General features: G+C 57.7%; 1 protein-coding gene across 4 annotated transcripts in view; it reads right to left on the reverse strand.

The window, feature by feature from the left end:
• Window positions 1-2381: 2381 nt before the first annotated feature.
• Window positions 2382-27848, reverse strand: part of OSBP2 (oxysterol binding protein 2) — a 123918-nt gene continuing 98451 nt past the window's right edge. For 2 of the 4 annotated variants that reach the window (XM_027566293.1, XM_027566296.1), the window contains 11 exons: window positions 16402-16594; window positions 15855-15972; window positions 14928-14976; window positions 14605-14751; window positions 13591-13836; window positions 11681-11801; window positions 11327-11430; window positions 11158-11253; window positions 10893-11077; window positions 4076-4302; window positions 2382-3900 (listed from right to left, as the gene is read on the reverse strand). In XM_027566293.1, coding sequence (XP_027422094.1) covers window positions 3758-3900; window positions 4076-4302; window positions 10893-11077; window positions 11158-11253; window positions 11327-11430; window positions 11681-11801; window positions 13591-13836; window positions 14605-14751; window positions 14928-14976; window positions 15855-15972; window positions 16402-16594 — 1629 coding nt within the window. In that variant the 3' untranslated portion in view covers window positions 2382-3757. Of the gene's footprint in view, window positions 3901-4075; window positions 4303-10892; window positions 11078-11157; window positions 11254-11326; window positions 11431-11680; window positions 11802-13590; window positions 13837-14604; window positions 14752-14927; window positions 14977-15854; window positions 15973-16401; window positions 16595-21073; window positions 21175-27848 lie in introns of those variants that run through there. The other 2 variants (XM_027566297.1, XM_027566295.1) reach the window with 2 other exon arrangements.

Raw genomic sequence — 27848 nt, forward strand, 5'->3', positions numbered from 1 at the left:
ATTTTCCTTCGGTTCCTGAAATATATTTTCACTGGGAATACTAACATTTTCTCGTCTACTTTGGAGCAATCACTTCATTGTTTTCTGGCTTTCTTTGGTGGTCAGAAGAAGTAAACTCTCTGATCAGTGCTCGTTCAGGGTATACCCCACCCAAATTTGAGTCCTTTTAAAATCTTGTTTTAAAGTCTTGCAATTTCTCTCTCTCTCTCTCTCTATATATATATATATATATTATATTATATATTATAAATATATATATTAATATATAATAGCTGTGGATGTCTTTTTATTTATTCTGACTGGGATTTGTTGGAATTGGCTCTCTGTATTGTATATTGGTGTTTCTTGTTAAAAAGTTGAACTTTTTAGTCATCAACAGAGTGCTTCTCTTGCATTTTGATTGGACATACATGGGACGTTTGCTCTTTATCCTCCATGTCTCGTGTTCTTCACCTCTCTTGCGTCTGTGTTGTTTTCTGGATACTTTGCACAGATCGCACTTCTATGTCATTAATATTCTCTTTGTGTGTAGTCTGCTATAAAATTATTCATTATTTTTAGTAATTTTTTAAAACTTTTGCAAGTTCTTTAGTATTTTTGAATGCTTTAAACTTCATTTTCAAGCCACCTGTTTCTAGAAATACATTAAACATGTTATTGTGTCTCATTAATCTCACTATACTGAGGAGTTTTGTTATGTCTGATTCTGCTGTTACTTTTGTAGGCCATTGCTTATACCTGTTTGTGGTTGTATTTCCTCGTGTGTTTGGAGCTGTTAACACTGTGAGCTGCTCGTTTTCCTTGCAGTTTTACGTCTAGGGTCCCATAAGGCCTGGAATGAAGGAGAGCGCCTCTAGAGAGGATGTGTTTCTCTCGATGACTGAGGACATTGCCAGTTTGGGACCATGCCATATTCTCTACTAGACGTTTTCGTGGACCACCCTGATAACATTTGGGCTGTGAAGCCAAGTGAGAGTCTACTCCTGATTATACATCCTTAGATTCTTTTTCCTGCTTTGCTTTAAGACAAGCAATTTTCCTTGCTTTTGTAAAAATGATTGATTCCCCATCATAGTGAAGGTATAGCCCTGTGGAGGCCGAGCTTTAGAAAGAATATCTCCTACTGGATGCCCTGTAGCAGGCGGGTCATTTGAGGCAGTGAAAACTTAGGCTCAGTGGCGTCAGTGAATGGCTGTGAGAAGCAGGCTTTAGAGCTCTGATCTCCCCAGGTTTCCACACCCGCTTAGTTCTTGGCCTGAGGCTTCCTTATACTTCTTCCAGCTCATGGATACATTTAAGGTGTTTTAGAATTTTACCCAACATGTCTAGTTTTCTACAAAGGATTATGCAGTCACCTAGTCTACCATCCAGAAGGAGAAGTCCTTCTTGAACTGGTTGGTATAATGAATGATTTACAACTAAAAACTTAACGATTTTGCCCCATTCTTGCATTTCTGTGTAAAACCAGCTTGGAGTATCAGTGTTTTGTATGTAGCTAGCTTTTATGTATGTTGGAGAAGGAGATGGCAGCCCATCCAGTGTTCTTGCCTGGAGAATCCCGTGGACAGAGGAGCCTGGTGGGCTACAGTCCATGGGGTCTCAAGAGTCAGACACGCCCGAGCGACTAAACCACCACCACCAGCTTTTATGTGCTGTTATCATATTTGGATATATGAAGACTCTGTTCTTAAAGCCCATTCCCTCCCCTAGCAGATCCTCCTCCCCTGCCTTCTGGTCAGGCCACCCTGGGGTTGCCTCACCGCTGCCCTTCTCTCCAGGGAGAGCTGCCCCTCCAGCAGTGCGGCCAGGACTCACTGGTGCCTGGCTCCCACAGACGGAGAGGAGAGCGCTGTGTGGTTGCCAGTCTTGGACCCCACAGCACGGGGGGTCGTGACCGATGGCTGGCGCCTGGCTCCCACCCTCTTGGTGCCCTGCCTGACTCCCTCCTCTCACCTGCACGTGCCGGCAGCGGGAGCACCACCCACTGGGCCAGACCAGCCGCCCTTGGATGGGTCCCAAGAGCTAGTGATCCAAGTTGCTTGGCAACTTGGCGCAACAGAGTGTCCCAGGTAATGGTTGTTGGGCAGCCCTAGAACTCACCAGGGCCAGTGTGCCTGTGGAGAGTGGTGAGGGCCTTGCCTGGGCCCCAGGCCAAACGGTGACTCTGCTGGGTGCCTCGTCAGCCCTCCGCAGCCTCCCTTCCCAGGCCTTGCCCCACCAGCTCCTGTGCCCCCTTGCCCCATCCAGGCCAGCCCCCCACTGCCTGCTGCCGGCGCCAAGCAGCATAGAGCCTTGCTCCTCCCCTGTGCCACCTGTGGGCGCTGCCTGCTCCCCTGTGGTGGCCTCGCCCACCCAGTCACGGACAGACACAGGGGCAGGGCCACGGGAAGCTCCAAATCCAAGGCTTCTTTATTACTGGTCAGAAGGTGCTCACTCCCAAACAGTTCTGAGAAGAGGAACGTTGAACAGCTCTGCCACAGTCTGTGTGGGGCTGCCTGCCCACCCTCCAGTGGGTACCCTAAGGCCTTTCATACGTTGGTGTTTTCACTTTTGTATTTTTATAAAAACAGAACCAGTCCTGGAGTAGAAAGTAAAACCCTGTGATGACTTTTCAGGACCAAACCAAAGTGTGACGGGTTGGAATAGGAGTTCTGAGGGGCTGGGACAGTGGCACAGTAGTCCAGTCCCATTCCCCCCCAGTGGTTGGCAGAAGCCACTGGAAGGGGGTGTGAGGAGAGGGCAGGGCATAGCTGACAGGAAGGCCAAACTCAGACAGGAGCACCCTGTCTTCATCATTTTTTCACTTCTACATACCATAGAAATTTAAGCAAAATAGCTATTTTGTATATATTTATATCTCATACATATAAATCAGGCAAATAGAGAGCTCACGGGCGCTGAGATGGGGTACCCCGGAGGTGGGACGCTGGGTTCTCGGGCACCCAGGCCACCAGCCCAGGCTGGGCCGAGGCTCGGCTCTTATTGCTGACGTGGCGTGGTTCTGTGGCCAAAGCGCCTGCGGCCCGCCGGGCCCCTCGGAGTGGGAAGTAGCCCAGGTGGCTGGGCTCCACGGGGGCGGTTGTCCTCAGACCCACGCGGCGGCCCCGCAGGGCCCCTTCCCAACCATGGGTGGGGCTGCAGCTCCAGAGACTTGTGCTCTCCTGGCTCCTTCCTCTGGGGGTCCTGGGCTTCCGGGGGGCCGGCAGCTCAGACACAGACAGCCTTGCTATTGGGGCTGCACAGCGCTCCTGACCCAAAAGGGTCTGGCTGGCTTCCTGATGTCTTAAAGAGAAGGGGCTCTTGCCAGGACACTTGTGTGGCAAGAAAGCACAGTTAGGAAGTGGTCCACTAAGTGCTGTACTAAAAATATTTACTGAACATCTTGGCTGAAAAGAAATGGGAGATAACTTTTTCTAAAAAACTCGGAAGTGGCTCCCTGGGAGGGGCCGGTTCCTCCCTGGGGGGCTGGTGACTGAGGCAGCCCAGGGCCTGGACCAGCCTGCCTGAGTTGTGGGAACTGGAGCTGGGGGCCCCAGGGGGCCCGAGTCCATGGTGAAGGCGGGTGGGAGACCCGGGGCACCTGGGGGCTTGAGAGAACCCGGGTCAGCACTTCCTCCTTCCAAGGTGAGAGCCCCAAAAAGTGTTATTAAACCAGAAGGGAACGGTGGGGTGGGAGGGCCACACAGCGCTAAACTGAGTGCGCGAAACAGGAGGTGGAGCGGCGTGCGGGCGCCTGTGTCCGCAGGACGGGCGGAGCTCAGAAGATGTTGGGGCACATGTGCCAGTCCTGCCTCTCCTTGGCCTCCCAGTAGCCCCCCTTGTACACGCAGGCCATTTCCCCGGTGAGCGGATCCAGCTTCTTCTCGAACCACAGTGGCACATACACTTCGGCCTCCTTCTCTGTGGGGCGGCACAGCGGGGCGGCGATGGGCGGCCTGCTTCCGACGCTGTCCCCGGAAAGCCACTCCCTGCCCCCTCCCCGCGGCCAGAAGCCCCCAGCCCTTCCCAGCTCCTGGGCGACCCCGCGGCTCTCCCGCCGGCCCCTCTCCCGCCGGCCCCTCTCCCAGCGGCTCACCTTCATCCACCCCGCAGCCCCGGGAGCAGGCCTCCAGCCGCCGGCGCCGGTTGGCGCGCTGCTTCTCCTCCAGCCGCTGCTTCTCCGTGTTGGCCTCGTCCCAGTGGCCCTTCTCCATGAGCCGCTGGTCCGGCCGCAGCCGGCTGTCTGTGGGCGCCACGCCCTCCTCGTTCTCATTGAGGGTCAGGGCCAGTTCGGAGAAGTAGTACATGTTCTCCGCGTTGTCCCTGCGGGGTCCCGTGGGTGAGCAGTCGGGACACACTCGGCCCCTCTGCTTCCCCTCCTGCGTGTCCACCCGCTGAACCCCCAAACCCAGCCTGGCGCCCGCCTCACCCTTCCCTCCCTGCGTCTTGCAGGCTCCACCAACCTGCATCTGTTTTGCCACCTTATACTTCTCTGGAAACTTGCCCATTCTCTCCGATTTTTCATGTTATCTGCTTGAAGTGTTATAATGTCAGTTCCTTTAATGTGTGTGAAGGCACGTCCTGTGCTGCTTTTTTGAAGCCTTAAAAGCAGCGCGTACTGCTGCTTTTTTGGGCCTCAGGCGCTTTGGATTAGTCCTGATGCTTGGTACGTTGGTCCTTACACGGCCTGCTTGTATTAATGCAGCCTTCCCACCTGACCAAAAGGTAGAATCCTGACAAAATCTACATGTAGCCATGAGGAAAACTCACCAATCCACTCCCTTCTCAGGCAGCCTCTAGCAGGTCTCCTGGGTTTATCAGTTCTTTGCTTTCCTTTTGCTGCTGCTACTGCTAAGTCGCTTCAGTCGTATCCGACTCTGTGAGACCCCATAGACGGCAGCCCACCAGGCTCCCCCGTCCCTGGGATTTTCCAGGCAAGAGTACTGGAGTGGGGTGCCATCGCCTTGGTACAGTTTTATTGCATCTTTGTGTAGGCTTAAGTGTGTGTGTATGTCTCTCTGTATTTTAGGTACTCGTTTTTAAGTATAAAGAGATGTCATAGAACCTTCTGGGAGTTGCTTTTTTAGACTTAATGTTAAATTACCAACATGTATCTATACTGTATGTTGCTGTTCATTTGTTTCATCTGCTGTATATACTGCACTGTGTGAATATACTAGTTATTCACCCCATACATTTGGGTTGTTTTGGTGGTTTCCAAGTTTCTGCTTTGGAGTAATCTTACTCATGTTTCTTGTTATACACTTAGAGGAATTCTCTTGAGTACCTAAAAGTGGGACTTCTGGGCTGCAGAGTTTGTGATGTCCTTCTTTAGGAGGTAAGGTCACGCTGCTTTCCAGTGTGGTCCTACCAGCTCACATTGCCACCAGTAATGTGTAAAAGATACTGTGGATCCATATCTTCAAGACTTGATATTACCAGACTTTTCATTTTTTCAAATCAAATGATGGTAAAACTGCATATCTCATGTGGTTTTGATTTGCATTTCCCTGACTACTGATGATGTTGATAATTTTCATATGATGACTGGTCATGTTGCTTTTTCTGTAAAATTCGTGTTGATAACCCTTGCATTTTCCTTGCACTTTTTTTTTTTGCTTTATTTATTAGTTAGAAGTTTAAAAACTTTTTCTTTATTCATTTATATTTGGCTGTGCTGGGTCTTTGTTGCTGTGTGGGCTTTACTCTAGCTGTGGTAAGCAGGGGCCACTCTCCGGGCGCAGTGCACGGGCTTCTAATTGTGGCGGTTTCTCTCGCTGTGGAACGCAGTCTCCAGGGCACGTGGGCTTCAGTAGCTGCAGTTCCTGGGCACTGGAGTACGGGCTCAGTAGTTGTCGTGCACGGACTTAGTTGCCTCATGGCATGTGGGATCTTCCCGGACCAGGGATTGAACCTGTGTCTCCTGCATTGGCAGGAGGATTCTTTACCACTGACTCACCAGGGAAGCCCTAGGCAGAAGATCTCTCTGTATTCTTTTTAAATTATTGTTTTTAATTGTAGTAGAATACATACGTATTCTTAATACTAATTGTTAGGTGTAAATATTGTGATTACTTTCTCCAAATTTATTTATTGTCTTTTCACTTTCTTTAAATCATCTTTCAATGAGCAAAACTTCTTTTAATGAACAAAAGTTTAATTGAATACATCATTGTTTTTGTCTTACTTAATATGTAGTTCCTTAAGTTTTAGAAGATACTCATCTATATTTTCTACTTAGAGTTTAACAGTAAGTCAGATGGATGGAGGAGCCTGGAAGGCTGCAGTCCATGGGGTCGCACAGAGTTGGACACGACTGAAGCGACTTAGCTGCAGCAGCAGCAGACTTAATACTTATTCGAAGTCCTTTATTTGGAGTTGATTTTTGTTATAATGTGAGGGAGTCACTTAACCTTCTGTATGGATAACCATTTTCCCTAGATCCTTTTAGTGCATGGTGCCATCTTCCATGGATAGGATAATGCCACCTTTGTCCGGTAGCAAAGATATATACACGTCCAGGCTTCTGTTTCCAGGCTCACTATTCTGTTAAACTGCAGCTTCAGAATAAGTCCTGGGGTCTAATAGGGCAAGTCGTCTTTTTTCTGTTCTTCTTTAGAAATATCCTGGCCTTTATTCTTTAATATAAACTTGAAAATCATAATACCAAGTTCCATGAATAGTTCAGTATCAGGATTTTGCTGGATTTGCTGACTCTGTGTGTGCTGAGTCACTCACGTCGTGTCTGACTTTGTGACGGCATGGACTGTAGCCTGCTAGGCTTCTCTGTCCGTGGGATCCTCCGGTCGAGGATAGTGAAGTGGCCATGCCCTCCTCCAGGGGATCCTCCCAACTCAGGGATTAAAACCCATGTCTCTTATGTCTCCTGCATTGACAAGTGGGTTCCTTACCACTGAGCCACCGGGAAAATCACTATTGGGATTTTGTTTGATTTACTGACTCTTTAGATCATGATACTTTTATATTCAGTCTTTCTACCCATGACCATGGTATCTTTGTCCATTCATTAAGCTCTTGATATCACAGCAGAGTTTTAGGCTTTTAGAGTTTAGAGTTTAGAGTTTAGAGCAGAGTTTAGAGTCTTTAGGCAAGACCTGTAGAGGTCTTGCATATATTGCAAGATTTACTGCAAGGTCCTTGATATTCTCTGATGTGATAATTGGTGTCTTCTCTTAAACTGTACCTTCTGGTGATTTCAGTGTGTAGAAAGGCAACTGACTTCTGCATATTAATCTTACGTTGAGGCACATAAGATGCTTTTTCTGTATCTGTTTACATCTGTTAATGTAACAAAGTGATTGATGGATTTTCTAGTATAAAATCACCCTTGTGTACCCAGGATAAACTCAAAATATGATTGAAGAACGTTTTTGTTTTGTTTAATACTGTTGGATTTTCTGGTGTGTCATTTTAGGATTGTGCTTATTATCCATGAGTGGAAAAGGGTTTATTATTCTGTGTTCCTACTACTCTTTTATCCTCATTTGGTACCAGTTATCTTATATTTGCCTCACAGTATAATAAAGTATTTTTTCTTTTTTATATGGTCTGAAAGATAAAATTGGGATATTTATTTCTTAAAAACTTGGTAGAATTCACCTATAAAATGACTTGGGCTTTGTGTTTTCCCTGTAGGAATTTTTTAACCACTGCTTCAGTATCTTTAATTATAGGACTATTCATGCTTTTTTATTTCTAGACTCAGTTCTACAAGAAAAATTGTATTTAGAAAAGATATATTTTTCTAAAAATTTGTCTTTCCAGTCTGAATTTTAGTGATCTCTTTATACTTTAAATATCAAAACAGACACAATGAAAACATTAATAATACCTATTTCTATATTCTCTTGCTCAGTCTTGCCAGTAGTTTTCTATTTTTTCCCTCAAAGATCTACTTCTTACTTTTTAAACTTTATTTCTACTTTTTAACTATATTTTCTTTTTAAACTTTATTTCTACTTTTTAACTATATTTTCTTTTTTCTTTCAGTTTGTATGTTGAGCTTTCCCTAATTTCTTAGAATGAGACTATTTATAAGCTTATATACCTGTTTAAGGCAAAATTTCCTTTGAAGCATTGCCTTTGGTACATGCAGCCAGTTTTGGTTTTTTTCTCAGAAGAATTTAAAACTTCCCATTCAAATTTTTTACTTTCCCCATGAGTTACTTAGCACTTAAATTTTTTCCCGACTGCGTGGGGACTCTCTGACGTACCGCGTGTAGCTTCGGCTGTCCCCCGTGGCCTGTGGTCTGCGTGCCGCCTCTTGTGCAGTGTTGAGGCTCTCCTTGGGCTTAGTGCACAGCTGAGTTCTGCATAAACCCCGCGTGTGTTCGAGAAGAAGCGTGTTGTCCGTCGTAGCCATAACCATATGTATATCCTGTGGCTTTTTGCTCTCCATTTTGCTGAGTTGTTTCCCCGTTTTAACTCTCACCGAGAGGGAGGAGCGTATTGAAGTCTGTCTTCCGTTGGGCGGCGGATTTCCCCGTTTCTCCCTTCGCTGTCAGCATGTGCTTTGTGTGTTTTTGAGGCCCTTGCACGACACACGTGATGCTTGTATCGTGCATACTGTTCATATCTTCTCAAAGAACTCAGCCTTTATCATGTAGCAACGCTTCCATTCCTGGTAATGCTTTTGCCTGTTTTTACTTGAAATAATAGCATAGCTGTTATAGTGTTTTTGGTTAGTGTTTTCATGATTTATCTTTTACTTTCAATCTTTGCCCATCTTTATACTTTGGATATTTCTTAGAAGGTGCATGCATCTGGATTTTTAAAAATTCAGTCAATATTTTGCTTTGTAACTAATGTTTCATCTATATATTATGCTTTCTGTGTTAACTATTTTTATTTGCCTTTCTTAAAAATATTTTAAGTGGTTTAAAAATCTGTCGGCCTCCGCCTTCACATCCCTTGTCCTTTGTCTCTCCAAACCCCACTGTGTTAACATCATCTACACTCTAATTCTGGGTTGTTGTGGGAATGTTTGCTCTTTTTTTCTTTGGTCTTAGTCATTTTAAAAAAACCCTTCACACCATCTTTTATTCATGTACTGTAGCACCTTCTGGACTCTTCCCTCCCCTTTTAAAGTTATGTCCAGCACTGTTTTCTTTGTGGGTTTTGTGTGCCAGACCTTTTGGTGCTGTTCACCTGAGAATTGTTTTTTTTTAATCACAGCCTCATATTTTGAATGATAGCTTGACTGGACAGAAACTTGTACCTTCTAATTTCATTCCCTTCATTACTTTGAAAATATTACTCCAACATTGGCTGTTTAAAAAATCTGATGTCAATTTGATTTTTCATTCTCTGCTGAAATCTTCTCTGTTGGGAAGCTATTAGAATTTCCTCCTTGGTGTTCTTGGTTTTCAGTATAGTATGATCTAGGCAGTTTTTCTTTATTTTTTGTTTCTGGAATGCTGATGGGCCCAAGGTCTTTCATGTCTTCATTTTTATACAGGGAAATTTATCTCCATTATTTCTTTTAACTATTTCTCTCTCCTTTCTATTTTTCTTTCTTTTCCTTTCCTTCTAGGATTCCAAGTAAGCATTAATTTCATGGTTAATCTAGAAATTACAGTATCCACCGTAACATAGTCAGAAGTTAGTGTGCCTCTTGAACCTCCTCTTGGGTAGCAGAAAGGCCTTTGAAAATTTTCCTTCCAGTTAATCCTTTTCTGGGCTTCCCTGGTGGCTTAGAGGGTAAAGAATTTGCCTGCAATGCGGGAGACCTGGGTTTGATCCCTGGGTTGGGAAGATCCCCTGGAGAAGGGAACCAGCTATCCGCTCCAGTATTCTGACCTGGAGAATTTCATGGACTGAGGAGTGCAGTTGTATTTAATGTTTAGATTTTGAACTTCATGAGAGGTTCTTATTCCTTCACTGTTCATGTAGGTTTTGTTCCTCATTTCACACGTCTTGGTTTTTCCATCTGGGAGCTCTGTCCTTTAGCGCAGGTCTGCTGGTGGCAAAAGGAGTTGTTCGAAAATGCCTGTTGCAACTTCAGTCTGTAAAGATGTTCTTGCCAGGTGTGCAACTAAGTCTAAGCTGGCAGCGAGTCTTTCTGCACGTGGAAGATGTCATTTGACTTTTCAGGCTTCTGTGACGTTGCCCATGAGGAGATGTCTGTCTGTCTACTGGTGCTTGGAAAGTAAAGTCTTTCAGAAATCTAGCTACTTACTATCTTCTCTGAGCTAGTTTTAACATCTCCTTGTATAGACTTAGATGTGGAAAATTCTCTGCTGCTTTCTCTGCTGGTCTCTTTCTTCTGGACTCTGACCTGCCTGCTGGACCCTGCTCTCCAACCCCACGTGCACTGCACATCCCCACTGCATCCAGCAGGCTCCAGGGGTGCCCGTGCGCTGCTCCCCGGACTCTCTCTGGGTCCCCAGGTGGTCAGCCTTCTCACTCTAGCTTCTTGTCTTTTTCAGGGTTTGTCTCTTTATCTGAAGATTTTGGTTATTTCTTCTGACCTGTAGCCAGTCAGTGGGTTCACTCTATTAATCCTTTCTGTGGAGTTCTCAATTTCAGTTACTTGATCTTTCTTTTGTAGAACTTGCTTCCTTTTCTTCGGAGTCAGCTGCGCTACTGTTTATAGCTTCCTGTTTGCTGCGCTTCCTGTCCTTGCGTTTGTGTCCCTGCCATGGCCTGTGGGGCCTGCCCGAGTCTCTGTGAAGGACTGGCTGCTGCCCATCACACTGTGTCATGCGTGACTCCAGCTGCACATCTGCCCCTCATGGGGGGACAGAGCGCTCTCTGTGCTCCCCATGCTTCCCACCTGGCTGAGCGGTCGCCTCCGCCCGCGGCCCTCTCGCCCCCGTGCCTCCCACTGGCCCCGCAGCCCGCTCGCCCCCATGCCGCCCCCCGCCTGCGCCTGGCCCCGCGGCCCCGCTCACGGCAGCGGGTGCTTCTTCCACAGCAGCTTGGCCGGCAGCGTCTGGTAGACCGTTTTCTGCTTCCCATCTGAGCTGGGGCTGCTGGGGCTGCTTTGCACAATCTTGGCGCACTCCATCTGCTCGTCCCAGGAGCCGGACAGCACGTAGTGGGCCTTGCCCTGGCTGTCACTCACCACTCCAGTCACCTGTGGGCATTGGCAGGGCTGGTGTGGGCACGTGCCCCACCCCGGGGTCGCCCAAGACTTGGAGAGGCGGCCGTGCTTACCTTCCGGGCCACCTCTTTGGAGAAATAGCTGTAGGGCAGGAACTTCAGCTGGCACCGGTCCTTTGTCTTATGGTTCACGATCTCAACGTCCCCTGTCTGGACAGGCAGGGGGTGCTCAGTGGCTGCTACCTGCCCAGCCCAGTGGCCCTCCCCTGGGGCACCCCCTGACCTGGTCAATCCAGAGCTTGCCCACAATGATGTTATGCACAGTCGAGGTGCTTTTCCTCCATACGTAGTGATTCCCACTGGCCTGGAATTCTAAGTGGATAGCACCTGGAAGCCAGACACAGGGTCAAAGGTCACAGCCTGCCAAGCTGGGTCCCAGCCAACCTGCCCCACCCACCCATAATCCTGGGGTCCTGAGGACCAGAAGAAGCATTTGTAGAGACTGGGGACAGGGCGCAGGCCAGGGGGGATCCAGGAGGCCTCTGGGGGGACTCCCATTACCCTTGGAGGCCCCAAGCTGGCTTCGGGGTCGGCAGGCCCTCGCCCTTGCCCAGCACGTCTTTCTGCCCCTGCTCACCTAGCGGCATGATGGAGAGGTATTTCCCCCGGAACTTGCTGGCGATGGTGATCTCCTGCCAGAGGCTCCAGCCATGCTTGGAAAACACGTAGTGCGCGGCGGACGGTGGGTGGTGACTCACCTGAGACCAGGCCCACGGGTCACGAGTGTCTGTGGACACGGCCCAGGCCCCTCCCCTACCAGCTGGGGGACAGATGCACGGGGGGCCCTGGACCCCCCAGAAAGGAGAGCCACACAGCGAGGGCGCGGCAGTGGGAGCAGCTTGGGTGGGGGGAGGCAGGGCGGGCGCCCCACCACCGCGGGCCTGAGCCAGCGGCCTGGGGGTCTCCACACCTGACTTGGGCTGTGGGGCGGGGGTGAATGAAGTGAGCGTGATGGGCTCTAGGGAGGCCTTCAGACCCACTCCAGTCACGCCATGCGTGTCTGCACCGAGGTGGCCCAGACCAGGAGGCCCCCAGCCAGCCCGGCTCCTGCCCCAGCCCGACGGCGGTGCCGCCTGCTCGGCCCGCTGGGCACCTCCACCCTGTCCTCTCCCGCACCGAGCACCCCGACTGTGTCTGAGCACACCACACCCACCGCATCAGCGTTCCCGCACCCGGTCCTCCTCGTCTCTGTGGCTGCTGGCCGCAGGGTTGGGGTGAAGCCCCTCCTGTCTTGCGGCCACCTGGCGCGGCGGCTTTGGGCCCAGCCCTCCCCCAGAGGCTCCTGACACGCCCCACAGCGGCCCCCCCACTGCCTTCCACAGCCCAGACCTGCCAGCCGCTCCTGGGTGACGAGTGAGCCGCCAGGGTCCCCACTGGAGCCCACCCCCACACACTCAGGACGTGACCCTGCGCCCTGGAGCTCTGCTTGGCCTCCTCCTCGGGCAGATGACCCCGTCCGTCCAGCGCTCACACCAAATGCCTGGCCCTTCTCACGTTCCTCCTCTAATCCTTAGCAAATCCTGGCTGTTCTTCAAAACAGCATCCAGAGTCCGCCCTGCACGCTGCACTCTCCCCATGGCGGCGGCGGCGGGGGGCTCCCCATAAAACGGCCCCCTCTACCTCCAGTGACTCCTCCACACAGAGAAGAGCCAGAGGCCTCCTGCCACCCGCCCCCTTCTCTCTGACCTCAGCGGCTGTCTCTCCCCCACTCTGTCAGCCAAGCTGCTCCCAGACCACCCCCCTTCCTAAAAGAGCCAGAACCGTCCATTCACACAGTATCTATCCCCGCCCCGGCCCATGAGACCCCCCAGTGCGAGCACCTCCTGGTCCATCGTGGGCAGGGCTCAGCTCTGTTCTGCTCAGGAGCCCTGGGCATCGCCGCCGCCTTCCCCAGCCCCGCTCCTTTCAGCCACCCCTCCTGAAGGTGCCTCTGCTTGACCTCCGACCTCCCCTGGTCCGGCTTCCCACAGCCCCATGCGGCAGGCCGAGCATGCCTTTGAAACCAGCCACTGGACTGCAGACTGTCAGCATCCTGACTCATCCCTGGGCCCGCGGCAGCGGCCGACAGAGCAGACGCTCAGCGGCAGCCTGACCGGTCTGTCCCGGCTGCCTTGCCCCCCAGCACGCAGTGCTGCATGGCTGGAACTGCCCTTCTGCAGACGAGGGTGCCAGGGTGGGGCCTGGGGCTCATCACCCCCAGCCTCCACCGTCGCTGACCACAGCGCACGGGGCGCAGGCCTTCAGCTCAGCGGAGACCCCAGCAGCTCTAGCCCCGCGGGTCCCTGCAGACGCCCCTGCCCACCGCTCCTGGCCGCAAGGGGCCTCCTCCCCCGCAGCGCTCCTCCCACGCGGCCCCCCCACCTCTCTGGGGAGCCTGCCCCCCCACGGGAGACCCAGCCACCTGACCAGGCCTTGGCCTGATGGCCCCCGGGGTCAGTCCGTGTCCCGTCTGTCTGACCCTGACCCCCGGCCTGGCTGGAGCCTCACCTGCTCGCAGAGGGAGCGCAGGCCCATGTCATCGAGACGGTCCAGCTCGAAGGTCTCGCCCAGCATGGGGTTGAAGGGCTTGGCGATGCGGTGCACGGTGGTGGAGTAGGAAGACACGGAGAAGGCGGCCACCAGGCACATCTGCTCCACTGTGCTGCCGCAGCGCGCCGCCGCGTCCAGCAGGCGGTGGTACTCCAGGTCCTCCGTCAGCCGCTGGAGCATGGACAGGGGCTCGTTGAAGTTCACCTGCAGGCGGGCGGGGGGTTGGTCCGGGGTCTGCACGGACCTGGGGCCATCACCACAGCCTTGCTCTGCTCCCGTCCAGGGACGTCACCGCTCAGACCACCGTCACTGGGAGGCTCCTCTGCCGCCCTGCCTGCCCTCGCCTGCCCTCGCCTGCCTCCGTTTTCTCCAGGTCCTCACCATGGTCCGACCTGCGGCCTTGGCAGAACAGTGAGGTTTACCTTCAGTCTCCCCTCCTAGGATGCAGGCGCCCCGGCAGTGACTCCTAGGAGTCAGGGAGCGAGCGAGCGAGCAAGTGGACGACATGGGTCCACCTTGCACTCTGAGCTGTCATGCAGCTTTCTGCCCTGGGTCACAGAGCGAAACCAAGTCCAACCTGGAGCCCCGGCTCCCCTCTGTGGGGAGGCCGCTGTGGTCAGCTGCCTGCAGTGACCTTGCTGGGGTGGGGGCCTGGGGCAGCCCAGCTCAGAGAGGGCAGGCCCACTCGGCCCACACCCAACCCAGCCCCACCATTTCCCCTCCTGCCGGGGCAGGTGGCGGTCTGTGAGCCCCACGTCTGATCAGCAGAGCCCCTCCCTGGCTCCTTGCCCGAGTCCGAGACCTCCAACCTGGGGGAACGTCAGCAGCGCCGAAGGACACGATTCAATAATGCGATATGTGCTCAAGTGTGCCGCTAAGAAAGCAACATCAGGGCTGCGTGCACTTCCCACGGGCCACTGCGTCCCCTCCAGGAACCAGCACAGACCCCCGGGGCCCCTGCCTGGCCCCTACCGGCATGGGGATTTTGGAGAGCTCCCGGCCGATGCAGTTCTTCATGATGCTCCAGAGATTAAGGCTGTAGTTGGGCTTGTCAGGGATGCGGACACGCCTCTTGACTTTGGGGGGCCCCTGGGGCACAGGCGAGGCGCCATCCAGCACCTGCCAGGGACGCGGAGTTCACCCGTCAGAGGCGGCGCCGGCTGGCACGTTGCTGGGGGAGGGGCAGGCTCTGCCGGGGCTGAGATGAAGGCCCCCAGGGTGCAGGGCCCCCCGAAGGGCCTGAGGTCAAAGTGCCGGCCTCCCCGCTTCCCCCCCGCCAGGGTCCCCTCACTCACATTGTCTGCGGTCCATTCCACGGAGCCTGCAGTCCCTGCCTCAGCTTTTCTGTGGGAAACAAAGGAGAGGCAAGTTGTTTCCAAATCCCAAGGCCTCCTGGGGGCCTGGCCCCCTTCTATCCAGCTCCCTGGGCAGCCAGAATTTTCAAGACTTTGTTTCAAACATTATTGGGAAACAGAAGATGACTCTGAGTTGGAAATATCCTGCTGAGCTGACCAGAAATTCCCTAAGCGGGTAAGAGGACTCCAGACCAGGCCTCTCCCTGGAAGAAGCCAGGACAGGGAGGTGGTGAGACGTGCTGGCCCACGAAGGCAGAGGAGGAGCAGCCACAGGTTCTCACGGGCCCCCTCCTGCCTGGCTGGGTTTTGAGGGGCAGTAGCACAGGCGTGGGTCTGGGGCTGCCGGGAAGCCAGACACGCCTGGGGACGGGCACGGGGCTGCGGTTCTGTCGGTGTCCCCAGGACGTGGAGAGGCAGCTCCTTCCCAGATCGAGTTCAGGGCCCCCATGCCAACCAACGCAGCCCCCCCGGGTGTCAGGACCTGAGGCGCCCTGGCGAGAGTGAGCGGCCCTGGTGAGGCCCATGCCCTAAGCCCGTGAAGCCCGCGCTCCCGCCCCGCGCGCTCCCCTGCCCACAGCCCCACCTCCCTCTCCTCCTCCAGCACATCCTGCCAGCTCCCGCACGCCTGGCTGTGTCCTGAGGCCCCGAGACTGGCAGCGTGGCTGTCAGCTGTCCCGGTCACTACTAACGAGTATTTAGACAGATCATTTCTGAAAGAGCTGGCTTTTACGAGAAATGAAACAAAAGCTTCGAGGTGGAGAATGAGAGGCTTCCCGTCTGGACCACGACTGAGAAGAAAACCCGGAGTGCAAAGAGCGGAGGCGCGTGAGGGGCAGGCCGGCCCGGGAGTGGGCGCCGAGCGCTCACCCGTCCTCGCTGGGCTCAGTGGTCACGGTGATGAAGGACGCGGCGTCTTCCATGGCGTCGAAGTACTCTGTGTCCTCATCGTCCTCACTGTCCTCGGCTTTGCTGGTGAAGAGGCTTCCTAGAGACACACCGCGCTGCCTCAGCCGGCAGCCTCCTGCCCCCAGCCCCTGGCAGTGCAGAGCCTGTCACCCGCCAGCCACCCTGCTCCCTTCCCCGGAATGGGCTTCCCTCTCAGCCTCCTGCCCAGGGAGCCTCCCTCCTTCCGGAAGCTTCTCCCATCTCCCAAAATGCTGGCCAGTGGCCCGGCTTCCCTTTCCCGGGGCGCCTGTGACCTCCGAGCCCCAGGTTAGGTGGGCAGCCACCTGGCACCCAGGAGGTCTGGCCACGGGGCTCGTCTTTGGAGCCTGTGCCCGTCATGGGGGTGCAGGGGCACGGGCGGGCAACAGGTGTGGGCAGGAGGGTTGTGCGTCTGGGGGGCCGCAGAAGCCGAGCCAGCTGGCAGAGGGGACGCCGAGGGAGCAGGGCGGGTGGACAGGCGCCCGCTCACCCTCGCTGAAGCTCTTGCTGGGGTTGGCGGCCCGGCCCGGGGCGCTGCGGAAGGCGCGCTCGAGGCTGTTGTGCTGCTTGGCCAGTTGCTCGATGGTCTCCTCTAGGTGGACGCGCTGCTCCTGCTCATACTGCAGGGCTCGCTGCCATTTCCGGCTGTGCGTCTCCGCTAGTTCCAGGAAGTCCCTGCAAGCCTGGGGCGGGGGGTGGGGGTGGCCTGTGAGCAGAGGGAGGCCACGGGGGTCCATCCCCAAAGGGCTCAGAAATACCCACGCTGCCCCTTGTGCCTGTCGTGGCGTCAAGAGACCCCGGCTTTCTCAGAGCCAGCCTGGCGTCTGCCCTGGTTGGCAGCCCGCACTTGAGACGCCCTTCGAGAGCAGCAAGCTGGTGCGGCCAGCAGCAGCCAGCGCTCTGGGTGTTTCTCAGGGCGGGGCCCCAGCTCTCAGCTGCCACAGCTTCTCTGTGTGTGGGGCCTGAGGTTTGTCACAACCCCATCCCCGCTGGAACCAGCGCACTCCTGGCAGCCCGGGCCAGACCCTGACTTAGGTGCAGAAGGAAGGAAAGCCACCTGCTTTCTGCTGCACTGCCTGGCCCGGAGCTAAAGGGTCTTGTCCGGCAAAGAAGTGAAGTTGCTCAGTTGTGCTCAACCGTCTGCGACCCCACGGACTGTAGCCTGCCCTCCATCCATTGGATTTTCCAGGCAAGAGTAATGGAGTGGGTTGCCATTTCCTTCTCCAGGGGATCTTCCCCACCCAGGGATGGAACCTGGGCCTCCCATACATGGGCAGAGGCTTTACTGTCTGAGCCACCGCGGAAGCCCCCAGTTCCAGCAAAGGAACTGGGACTCAGAATTTTGTACCGAGTTAGCACACAGTCAGTTACCACAAGTTCCCTTCAGACTTGTGGCCGCTTTGACACCCAGATTCTGCTCAGCCTGCTGGGTCCACAGGTGGTTCCGGCCCCCACCGAGGAAGCGGGGGATGGCCATTCTGCCCCCATCGCCACAGTGCAGAGGGGGCCGGCACCAACTGAGGAAGCGGGGGTGGCCATTCTGCCCCCATCACCACAGTGCAGAGGAGGCCGGCACCAACTGAGGAAGCGGGGATGGCCATTCTGCCCCGTCGCCACAGTGCAGAGGGGGCCGGGCCTCTGTTGTCCCTGGCGGGGGATGGCCATTCTGCCCCGTCGCCACAGTGCAGAGGGGGCCGGGCCTCTGTTGTCCCTGGCGGGGGATGGCCATTCTGCCCCCATCGCCACAGTGCAGAGGGGGCCAGGCCTCTGTTGTCCCTGGCGGGGGATGGCCATTCTGCCCCCATCGCCACAGTGCAGAGGGGGCCGGGCCTCTGTTGTCCTGGCGGGGGATGGCCATTCTGCCCCATCACCACAGTGCAGAGGGGGCCGGGCCTCTGTTGTCCCTGGGGGGCAGAGAGTTCCAAGCCGGACACTCTGGACTTGCCCTTTCTCAGAAAGGACACTGGCTCCCAGCCCAAGCTGCACTGGTGGTCTCAGGCCGCCACCCTCCCCAGCCACTGAGCTCCATGAACATGGCACGTGGCCCCTCCCCGAGGATTAGAGAGCTGAGTCCTGCAGGGAGAAAGGCACAGGGGCCACGCAGCACAACCTGAAGGGCTGCTGGGAGGAGCCAGGGGCAACGCAGAGCTCAGGGCCAGGGAGCACTTGACGGACACCCTGTTCATGAAGGTCAGCACCCTGCCCGGGCTCAGCCGGCTCTCCCGCCCCACAGGGAGCCGTGCCCCCAGCGGGGGCGGCCTGGCCGGTGGAACGGGCCCTGGCCTGGGGCTCCAGAGGGCCGGCTGCTCAGCTGGTCCTGCACATCGCCCCTTAACAAGCTCTTCCCAGGCACCTTCCCTCCATCACCCCATCTCCTCTCACCGCCCCCCACCCCCCGCAGCACACAGTGGGCAGGGCTCTCCTCAAGGAAACCAGAAAAGGGTGAGAGATCAGAGTGGAAATGCCCAGTTCCTGCATGGGCCACTCGGCTTCTCTGAGTGCACGTCCTGTCCGTGAACCCCAACAGGAATGCCCTGCAGACCCCGCACTCATGAGCCCCTGTCCCTGCTCACCCAGCAGAGTCCTCAAGGTGGGAGGAGGAGGACTGTCCCTATCTGACAAAAGAGGAAACAGGCTCAGTCCCCAGAAGCTCCCCTGCAAGGCTCTGGGGAGCGGGTGTGTTCAGGGGCCCCTGCCCTCCCTGGCAGGTCTGATCCCTGCCCAGCCACACCTAAGCCACTGTAACTCACTTCTCCAGCGGGGCAGGGATTTGTGACAGGTGTCCCGACATGGGCTGGGGGAGGGAGAGACTCGTGGGGAAGGGAAGAAAGCTGCTTATGTGCTCAGCAGGCTCTGGAGGTGAGAGGCTGCAGCCCGGCCCTTGCAGGCCTAGGGCTCAGTGGGCTCCATAAGGCTCACCCCCTGGACTGGAGCTGCAGCCATGGACTACCGCGCAACCTGGGGGCCCCAAGGTGGGTCTGAAGAGGCCTGCTCCAGGCCCATCTGTCCTGCTCCTGAGTTTGTGACCTGGAGCCAAGCCTCCCACCCTGGGTCCCACAGTGGCCCCAGCTTCACCCTTGCCCCGCCCCTCCTCACGGTAAACCTCAGGGTAGGGGCCCTGACAGCAGCCGCGGACCACCCCTGCAGGGGCCAGACTGGAAGGCACCTCTCTCCTGGGTCTGCCCCCTGGCAGGTTAAGAGGTAGCAGAGGGATGGGAGGGCCGAGCACCCCCTCAGAAACGTCCCCCACACAGGAGCCCCAGGACCCCAGGTCCTTGACCCAGAGCTCAGCCCACCCTGGTGAGCTGCCAGCCTTCAGTGACCTGAGCGCACGTCACCCCTCCCCTGCTGACCCCAGTGACCCGAGCACGCGTCACCCCTCCCCTGCTGACCCCAGTGACCTGAGCACAGCCCCAGCGCCCCGTCAGGTAGTCTGGACTCCGGCCACCTGTTTGCCACCCGAGGAGGGAGCCCTAACTGTAGGGTACTGGTCCACTCCGCTGCTGGTCTGGGCAGCACTCAGGCCACTGAGCTGGGTGTGTGGTGTGTTAGAAACTCACCCCAGAGGCCTAGAGTTGGTGGGAGGGGTGTGCCCTTGTCTTCTTGGGCCCACCGCTTCAGGGAAGACCCTTGCTGGGGGCTCCTAAGCCCCCAAAACTGAGGCCCAGGGAGGAGGGGCTGCCTAGGTGAAGAAGGGGCGAGCAGGACAGGATGCCAGGGCCCCTGGCTTGCCCGTCTTGGGTAGGGCATGAAGGGACCAGGGCTGAGCCATGCGTGGAGCCCTGTTACGGGAGACACACGTGATGGGTGCTCACAGTTTTCTGGTTCTTGGGGTCTGTGGGTGCCCTGCCCGGTGGCACTTGGCCTGCCCCACTGGACTGGCTTGGCAGCTCCCCAAGGGCCTCTGCCGAAGCGCTGCTTCGTGGCACCTGCTGCCGTCACTCCCCCCAGCCCTGCAGAGATCCTGCAGCCACCCCTCCAGTTTTAACAGAGGTGGATGCTTTGCTTTTATATAACTCACAGCATTTAAAACAATGCTTGTGAAAGAGCCACAAACAACAGTATATAAGAGCCAAAGGTCAACCTGCATAATTCACACAGACTCAGAGAACTCCACGTGGCCTCAGCGCCCTGCCAGCAAAAGCAAGGAGGGGAAGATAAGGACTACTGTCCAGCACAGGGAACTCGACTCGGTATCTTGTAATAACTTGGAAAGAATCGGAGAAGAATGAATAAATAACTGAACCATGTTGCCATATACCTCAAGTTAGCAATGTAAATCAGCGTAAAAAGGGGCTTCTCTGGTGATCCAGTGGCTAAAATTCCACTCCCCCAACGCAGGGGCCCCAAGTTTGATCTCTGGTCAAGGAAACAGCTCCTGCAGGCTGCAGCCAAGACCCAGCACAGCCAAATAAACACTTAGAGAATGACAAAGCCAAGGAGGGAAAGATGCTTGTGGTATGAAGATGAATTAGCCTCCCTTCCTCCTCCTCTTGATGTTCATGAGGCTCTAAATACTCTAGAAACGACCATTTTCTTGCCCAGCTTCTCTCAGACCTGGTCCCGGACCTCCTCCACACTCACCTCTGGGGCCCCGTCCCTCCCCACACTCCCCCTCCCACGTGGCCCCTGTGTCTTCCTCCCTTTCTCCAGCCCCACTACCCTCTGACCCCCCCACAGGCTGGGGTAAGGGCTGTCAGGGGCATCCTCACAGAGCTGAGGAACCATTACAAGTATGGTGAGGACGTGCGGCTCAGGGAGGCCAAGGGACCTGCTCAAGACAGCGGGTTGTGCTTTAGGACCAGGGTCCGAGTCTCCCTTGTCAAGATGGATACTTACGCCTGTCTGGGCGCCCCTTGGGCTGGTGTGGCCTCCAGGGCCTCCCTGCAGCGGAGCCGGGCTCCTCGGGATGCTGCCCTGCCTGGTCCCTGAAGCTGAGACTGTTGCTGACATGGCCAGGGCTGCCCGCCAAAATCCCGGCGCCCCCCCACCTCACCGTCTCTGAAGGACAGGTCGACACGGAGCCACAGGGGCACAGGGAGTCCAGGGCCGCCTCTGGACTGCATGTGGCCGGGGTGGGCCATTCCCACCGACGCCAGGGATCAGGGGTGGAGGTCTACAGGTGATGGGAGCCCGTGCCTTCGCCGCCCCGAGCTGCCTACCTGGTGTCCGTCCCCAGAGGCAGTGGTTTCCCCTGAGGCTGCCGCCCTTCCCCGGGCCCCATCCCGGCCGGTGCAGAGGGAGCAGGGGCTGGCCTGGCCCCGCCGCCCAGAATGCTGAGCTGCGCTCGCTAAGCTGGATTAGGCCTGGGGCCCGGCGATGGGCAGGCAGCCGGGGGTGGCTCCCGGCAGCCCTGGGAGGGCCTGGCTGACCCTGGCCATGAGCACGGTCATATCTCATCTCCCCCGAGGCCCCGCCCTGTACAGGAGCAGCGCCCCAGGCCGCTGCAGAGCCGCCCACACCGCCCTGGGCCTGCACCAGGGCCCCTAATGGCATCGCCTTGCCACTCACCCGGGGGCAGGCCTGTGAGGACAGCTGAGGGCTGCCCACCTGGGGAGCCCGTTGGGGCCCAAGGGAAGCGGCTGCCAGTCACCCCAGCAGGTGTACTGTGGGGCAGACGCCGAGGGTCTGGGCTGCGCCCCCAGCCCAGCTGCACCCAGAGGAAGGAGGACGCACACTAAATCGCTTTCGTCCCCCCTAATCCTAATCCTCATCGCAACCACAGCCTCCCTGTTCCCCACACGCGGGCCGGTGAGCAGGGCGTCGGGCCTCCGCCTGGGTCTCTGCACCCGTCTCTACCTGGCCCAGGAGCCTCTAGAGGTCTAGGAGGGTCTGCAGAGCTGGGACCCCTGCTTGGGTCTGGCCTTCCCAGCAGCCACTCAGAAACCATCGGTCTCCTGCCTGGCCACAGCCACCCCGGCTGGGCCACGAAGGTGCCGGGGAGTCTGTGGGTGTCGACTGGGTGGCCCTCAGAGCCACAGAGGAGGTGGGTTCAAGGGCCAACGCCCAGGACTGAGCAGGGCAGGCACCCTCAGCCACAGGGCCAGCTCGGAAATGGTCTCCAGCCCTCGACACCCAGCAGGTTCCGCTCACCCAGCTCACAGGGAGGATGGGGGAAGGGCCACGCCTCCCCTGCAGCAGCCAGGCCCTGCCCGGGGTGCATGGCCCCGTGGCTGGCTCTCAGCCTTGGGCTCCCAGGTTGGCGGGCAGCCAGCCACCTTGCTACATCGACCCTCCTGTGGGCCACATCGTCTGGACCCGCCCCCACTGCTCTGTGGTACTAAAGGCAGCAAATAGGGGGAAATTCTGTGAGCCCCTCTGTGTGGCCAGCAGCTCATGCCAGGTCTGGGGAGCCACCTTCCCCTCCCACCCAGGAGCGGCAGGCTGGCCTCTGCGCTCGCCTCCCAACGGTGGGAAGGGACTGCCCAGGTCACAGGTGGCCACCTGGGGAGAAGCACAGCCATCCAGGCTCTGAGACTGAGAACAAGGGCCCCCGAGGAGCCACAGCAGTGCCGAGCTCTCCAGGAGGCCTCTGTGGCTCAGGACCAGCCATGTAGCCACATCGTGCATTCACCAGCCTCGCCACCCCTCTGGGCTGAGCCGCTCCTGGGGCCAGGCCCCCTGCTCCTGTGGGCTTGGCTCAGCCTGGATCCCTGGACATGGAGGGCACTCGCTCACAACCCTGTGGGGGCGGCTTCTCACTTCCCTCCACATTTTCAAGTAGCTCCTTCCAGACTCAAAATAGTTCACCCTTGTGGGCAGGAGCCGGCCCCATCTGGACGCCAGTTCGCCGACCGATTTTAGGCCGTCCCGGAATCTATTTTTACTCCTCTCCCCAGGCCCCGAGTGAGCAAGCTGCTGGGAGCCCGCTTGCAGGCCCTGGAAGGACCTGGAGGGTGGCTCCACTTGGGTGGGTGCGAGGGGCCTCCCATGCTCTCCAGACGGGGCTCAGAGCAGCCCCAGAGGGTCTCCAGCGGGAAAGGGCCACTTCTGACCTGGTCTGTTCCTCCGACGCCCCACAGGCGAGGCCCCGGCCCAGTGCCCGGAGCTGCTGCCTCTGCGTCCACGTGCCTGTCCTGCTGTGGCGCTTTCCCGCTCGCCGTCCGCCTCCCCAGCCCCCAGCACATTTGCTCAGCCCGCCTTTGTCCTCACAGCTCCCCCAGCTGGAGCTGGCCCCCCCGCCTCAGGCCCAGCTGTGCTGGTCGCGTCCGGTGCCCCTGCCGTCAGGGTCCGCAGCCCCCCGCTGGCCAGCTCTGCCGCGGGCAGCAGGGCGTGTCCCTTGTGGGCGGCTACCTTCCCTGGCACACGAGGGACCCAGTGCGCAGGTTCTGTCCTGCTGGGCCCTCGTCGGGGGTCTTGGTGGCCCCCACCCCTCAGCTTCCGGCACCTCAACTGTCTTTGGTCTTTTGTGGGGCGCACCCACCCCCCAGCTCTGCTCACCTGTCGGTGGCCCTCATTCTCTTCCTGCCCAGCTCAGAGGGGCCGCGTCAGTAAGGGGTCCCGGGCTGTCAGCCCACCAGGGGGCCCGGCACCTCCACACTGGGGCTGCCCTCACTCTGGGCCTCGGGGTAGCACCTGAATGATCCAAATGACGGTGACAAGGAAGCTGTAAGGACACCAACCAGGTGTGGCCGTTGCGGGGAGCAAACAAGACACCAGGAAGGAAGCGGGGCATCCTGGGCACCTGCTGTCACTGCCATGCCCCAGAGGCTGGCCCCGAACCAGGGCATCTGCTTCACTACAAAGACAAGCTCGGGGGAAGAAGACGGGAGTGCATTCTTTCACCCCGTGGAAGCTAACACCCAAAGATGCACTGGTGACGTGTTAATTCTGCCTGTCTCCACCTCAGACCCCATGGTGGAGCCACTGCTGTAATACAGGGCGTGTCCTGGCTCTCCGGTGTGGCTTGCGGCCTCCACACCCAGGCCAGGGTTGGGGGTGCCCTGCACACACTTTGAGGCTCAGCCTAGGAACCCCGGTCGCTCACAGTGCTGTCAGGCTCCTCCTAAATGGCAGTGATGCAGTTACCTGGTCGGCGATGCCAGCACAGGCCCGCCGGGCTGCCTTTGATCAGTCTCACGGAATCGCTCACTAGGGAATTCTGCCAGACACGGAGCGGTTCGCTCGGTCGCTCCTGTGTTCTTTCACAAGCCTCTGCCCCACCCCGCTGTCTTTCTCATTCACTGACGCTCCCACATGCCAGACTCTGTGCCACGCCTGGAAGTTGGGCTCCCGCAGCATGAGGGAGACCGTGTCCAATCCCTGCAGGCGCCCAGCTCAGCGGGGAGGACGGGCACGATGCTAGGGCAGAAAAGCCCATGAAACAACAAGGTCCTACCGCGTCAGCACCCTGGATAAGCCACAGTGGACGAGAACAAAACAGGAACGTGAACACGTGCGTGACTGAGACACTGTGCTGCACAGGAGATACTAGTGCAACATCCTAAATCAGCTACACTTCAATTAAATAGATTTTTTAAAGCCCCGGAGATGCGTGGACCTGCCAACAGGGCAGAGTGGGATAGGCGGGGATGTAGGGCTGGAGGTGGGGTGAGGGTGGGCAGAGGGGGGCTTCCTGACCCTCCTGCCCCCTAGGAGGCCACAGGCTGGAGTCGGGGGCTCTGGAGCCTCAAGACCTGGGCCCTTATCCTTAGCAGCTGCCTCGGTTTCCCCACCATACGCTGCTGAGTGGGCCAGGTGTGCAGAACGCCTCGTCAGCAGTGTGACCACGGGAAGTTGCTTCTCTTTCTGTCTGGCTCCTTGTGGGCCGTGGTCCAACCCAGCCCCTGGCACCAGGGCTGAGCCAGCCAAGTGGACTGTGAGACAGGCCTGGGAGTAGCTGTTGGGCTTGTGGGTGGGCTCCGGGTGACCTTCCCGTGAGAAAAATGCGTTTACGATCTGACAGCATAAAGCCCTGTTCCTATTTCTCCACAGCTGGGCCGGGTCACGTCTCTGTAAGGCCAGGTGACCGGGTGGTTCTGCACCGCGCTCTGGGCCTGGCCTGGGGGCAGCACCCGCACTTTCTTACTGACGCGGCAGCTGAGGAAATGGGGCTAGGATGACTTTGTAGCAGGTTACTGAGATTTGGGCCACTTGGAACGTCTTTCCTGAGATGTGAGGCCCAGTGAGACCACAGCGTGGTGTCTCGGGCAGCCCATGGGGCCACTGTTAGGGCCACAGGTAAGACCTGCACTTGGCCTGAGGGGTACAGCGTCTGGTGGGGATCGGACGCGGAAATAGCAGGTTAAATCTTGGTGGGCTCAGTGGTGCTGCCTGGGGGATCTAACAGGAGGACCTCCTGGCCGTGGTGATGTCCAGGGGCCTTGGAAGGATGAGCAGGGATCTGCCCAGCATCGGTGTGGAGGGGGAGGAGTGTTCTAGAAGGCGCAGCACAGCAGAGGCAACACTGCAACATCCCTGACGCAGAACCCCAGCCTCCTGTAACTCGAACGCGCATCACAGGGGCTGCCCTCGGTTGAGGCCGGGCGCCCTTGGGGAGCAGGGCCACGGAAGGCCTGCCTCAGTCGCCACAGTCCCTGGGGCCTTGGAAACTCCAGCGTGCCTCCCTCTCTGCCCTGCTGGGAGCTCAGGATCTAAAGGCTAAGAACGACGCTGCCTCCCCGCAGATCTGAAGGAGGTTCAGCAGCCTCGCCCTGCTTCTCTCCTGAAGGCTGGGCAACCCTGGACTCCCGAGGAAAAGTGAAGGTCCAGCAGCTGCCTCCCTGGGCCTCCCGTGGAGGTGACCACCTGACCAGCTGGCCCTCGCTTCCTGCTCCCCTGCCACGACCCAGGCTCAACTGGAGCCTGTGAGGTGGAGAACCCACAGCTGTTCACCATCCACAGGAGGTGGTGGAGAGGTCCCCAGATTCCCATGGAGGATACCCCCTGGTCAGGGCGGGGTGGGGGCCAGGAGTGGGTAGGAGGAGAGGTCCCCCAGGTTCCTGTGGAGAGCTCCCCACAATCAGGGCAGGGAACTGGGAGCGGGTGGTAGAGAGGCAGGGGCTCCCAGCAGTGGGAGATCTGGCCTCCTCCTCCTCCCGTGAGACCTGGGGGATCTAGGGGACAGATGGGGCGGCTCCCGCCCATCCTGGGTCCCCACCGTTGCAGGAAAGAACCCGGTGCGGCTGCTGCCCAAAGGTAAGAGGCGCATCAGGGTCTCGGCGTCTGAGACGGGGCTTGGGCCTGGGCAGAGGCCACCTTCCATGTGTTGACCTCAGAGTAGGAGGGGCCTCTGTGGCCCTTGGGGGTCTCACCCTGATGGTCACGAGGACTGACACTCCCCCCGCAGGCTGCACAGACCTGGGCTCGTGTCCAGCTTTGGTGGCCCCCAGCAGCTCTCCACGTGGGTGTTAATGGTGAGGCCATGGGGAGGGTAAGGGGTCCTGGGAGGGACCGGCCTTGGTTACAGCTCCTTGGTCCAACCCCTCCTCAGAACCGGGGTGGAGGCCGAGGCCTGGCCAGGGGTGGGGACGTCCCGCCTGCATGGCCCTTCTGCACACGGTGGGGGTTTGGGCACTCGGTGTCTGTCAGTCATGCAGACCGCCCTCCCAGAGCCACGCCGACTCCTGCCGGGCGAGGAGCAGCTGAAGGGAAGGGTCCCCAGAAGGAATGGGGCGTCTGCTCGAGCCTGGTCTCCCAGCACCTCACTTCTCGGCCCCTCACAGGAGCCAGACGGGGCGGGGCCCTCCTCAGGGTCACGTTCGTGGCGGGCAGAGCGCAGGCTCCGCCACGCAGCCACGTCTTCTGGTACCAGAGCTGCCCACGGGCTTCCTGACCAACCCCAGGGCTTCAGCTTCCTTCCCGCCACACAACTCATCACGCGCTCAGGTGGCAAGCCGTCTTGATGGCTTTGTAAACACAGATGAGCCTCTGATGCCCGATAAATTCTTTTGCCTAGAGATGCCAACTGAGCAACTCATTATCTGGGAAAACCCAGAACTGCCCGTGGAGATGATGCGGCTCCAGGCTTGGCAGGCGGGGAGGCCAGGTCACGGGAGCTGTGGGGACCCACGAGCGCGTTCTCGCCCTCGAGCCTGTTACCAGGAGACATGCGCTGACCCAGGCCCCTGGAGTCCGGGGACGGGGTGCAGGGGCTGGGCATGCAGTGGGCTCCAGCCCCCGCCGTCCCACTGCCCTCGGCTCCCCTGCTGCTGAACGGCTGGCCCAGCCTCCGCCCAGGCCCCTTGCTGCAGGGCCCGAGTCCCCAGCAGGGAACTACCTGCTGCCACCGTGGCCAGCCCGACGCCTGCCCCGGCCTCGTCCTCTGGACCCGCCTCCACTCCCCACGCCTGGCCCTGGCTCCCAGTGCCGCCATCCCAGCCAGGGTGTGCCCTCCTGGGGGGCTCACCTGGAGGGGAGGCTGTGGCCGGCAGGCCTGTGTCCAGAGGGAGCACTCATCAGGCCGAGAGAGGGCAGGCCCTGCGGCCTGGCTCAGCCTTGTCCTCCGCCACCACTGAGACACCCTCTGGGTTCCTGGTCATGTTGCCGTGTGGCTCCTGGGACCCGTGCAGAGGGTGACCCCAGGGGCTGAACCCTCAGTCCACACACGTGGTCCCTCATTCAGCCCCTTACTCTCAGGTAGGCAAGACTGTGGCAGCCTCAGCTGGGAAGCTCTGCTAGCTGAGGGATACCCCCCAATGCCAGGCCCCCCACCACGTGCACGAGCCCCCCTGGTCAGGGGTCCCGGACACGCCACGTCTGGGCTGGGCACCCGAGAACGGGGGGTGGGCAGCAGCTGTGTTGGGACAGTGTGGCAGCCGCATCCCTGCTGTGGGCACAGAGCTCACTGCTCCGCTCAGCACAGCCTCCCGTGCCCAGGCCTGAAGTGCCCGGCCGGTCCCCACGCCCAGCTCCGGGCTCCACCTGACAGTGAGGGCCAGCAACCTGGCCTGGCCCCAGGGGCGTGGATGGAGTGACATGGAGGAGGCGGAGAGCAGG

This window comes from Bos indicus x Bos taurus, chromosome 17, assembly GCF_003369695.1.
Source record: "Bos indicus x Bos taurus breed Angus x Brahman F1 hybrid chromosome 17, Bos_hybrid_MaternalHap_v2.0, whole genome shotgun sequence".
Taxonomy (NCBI): Eukaryota; Metazoa; Chordata; class Mammalia; order Artiodactyla; family Bovidae; genus Bos; species Bos indicus x Bos taurus.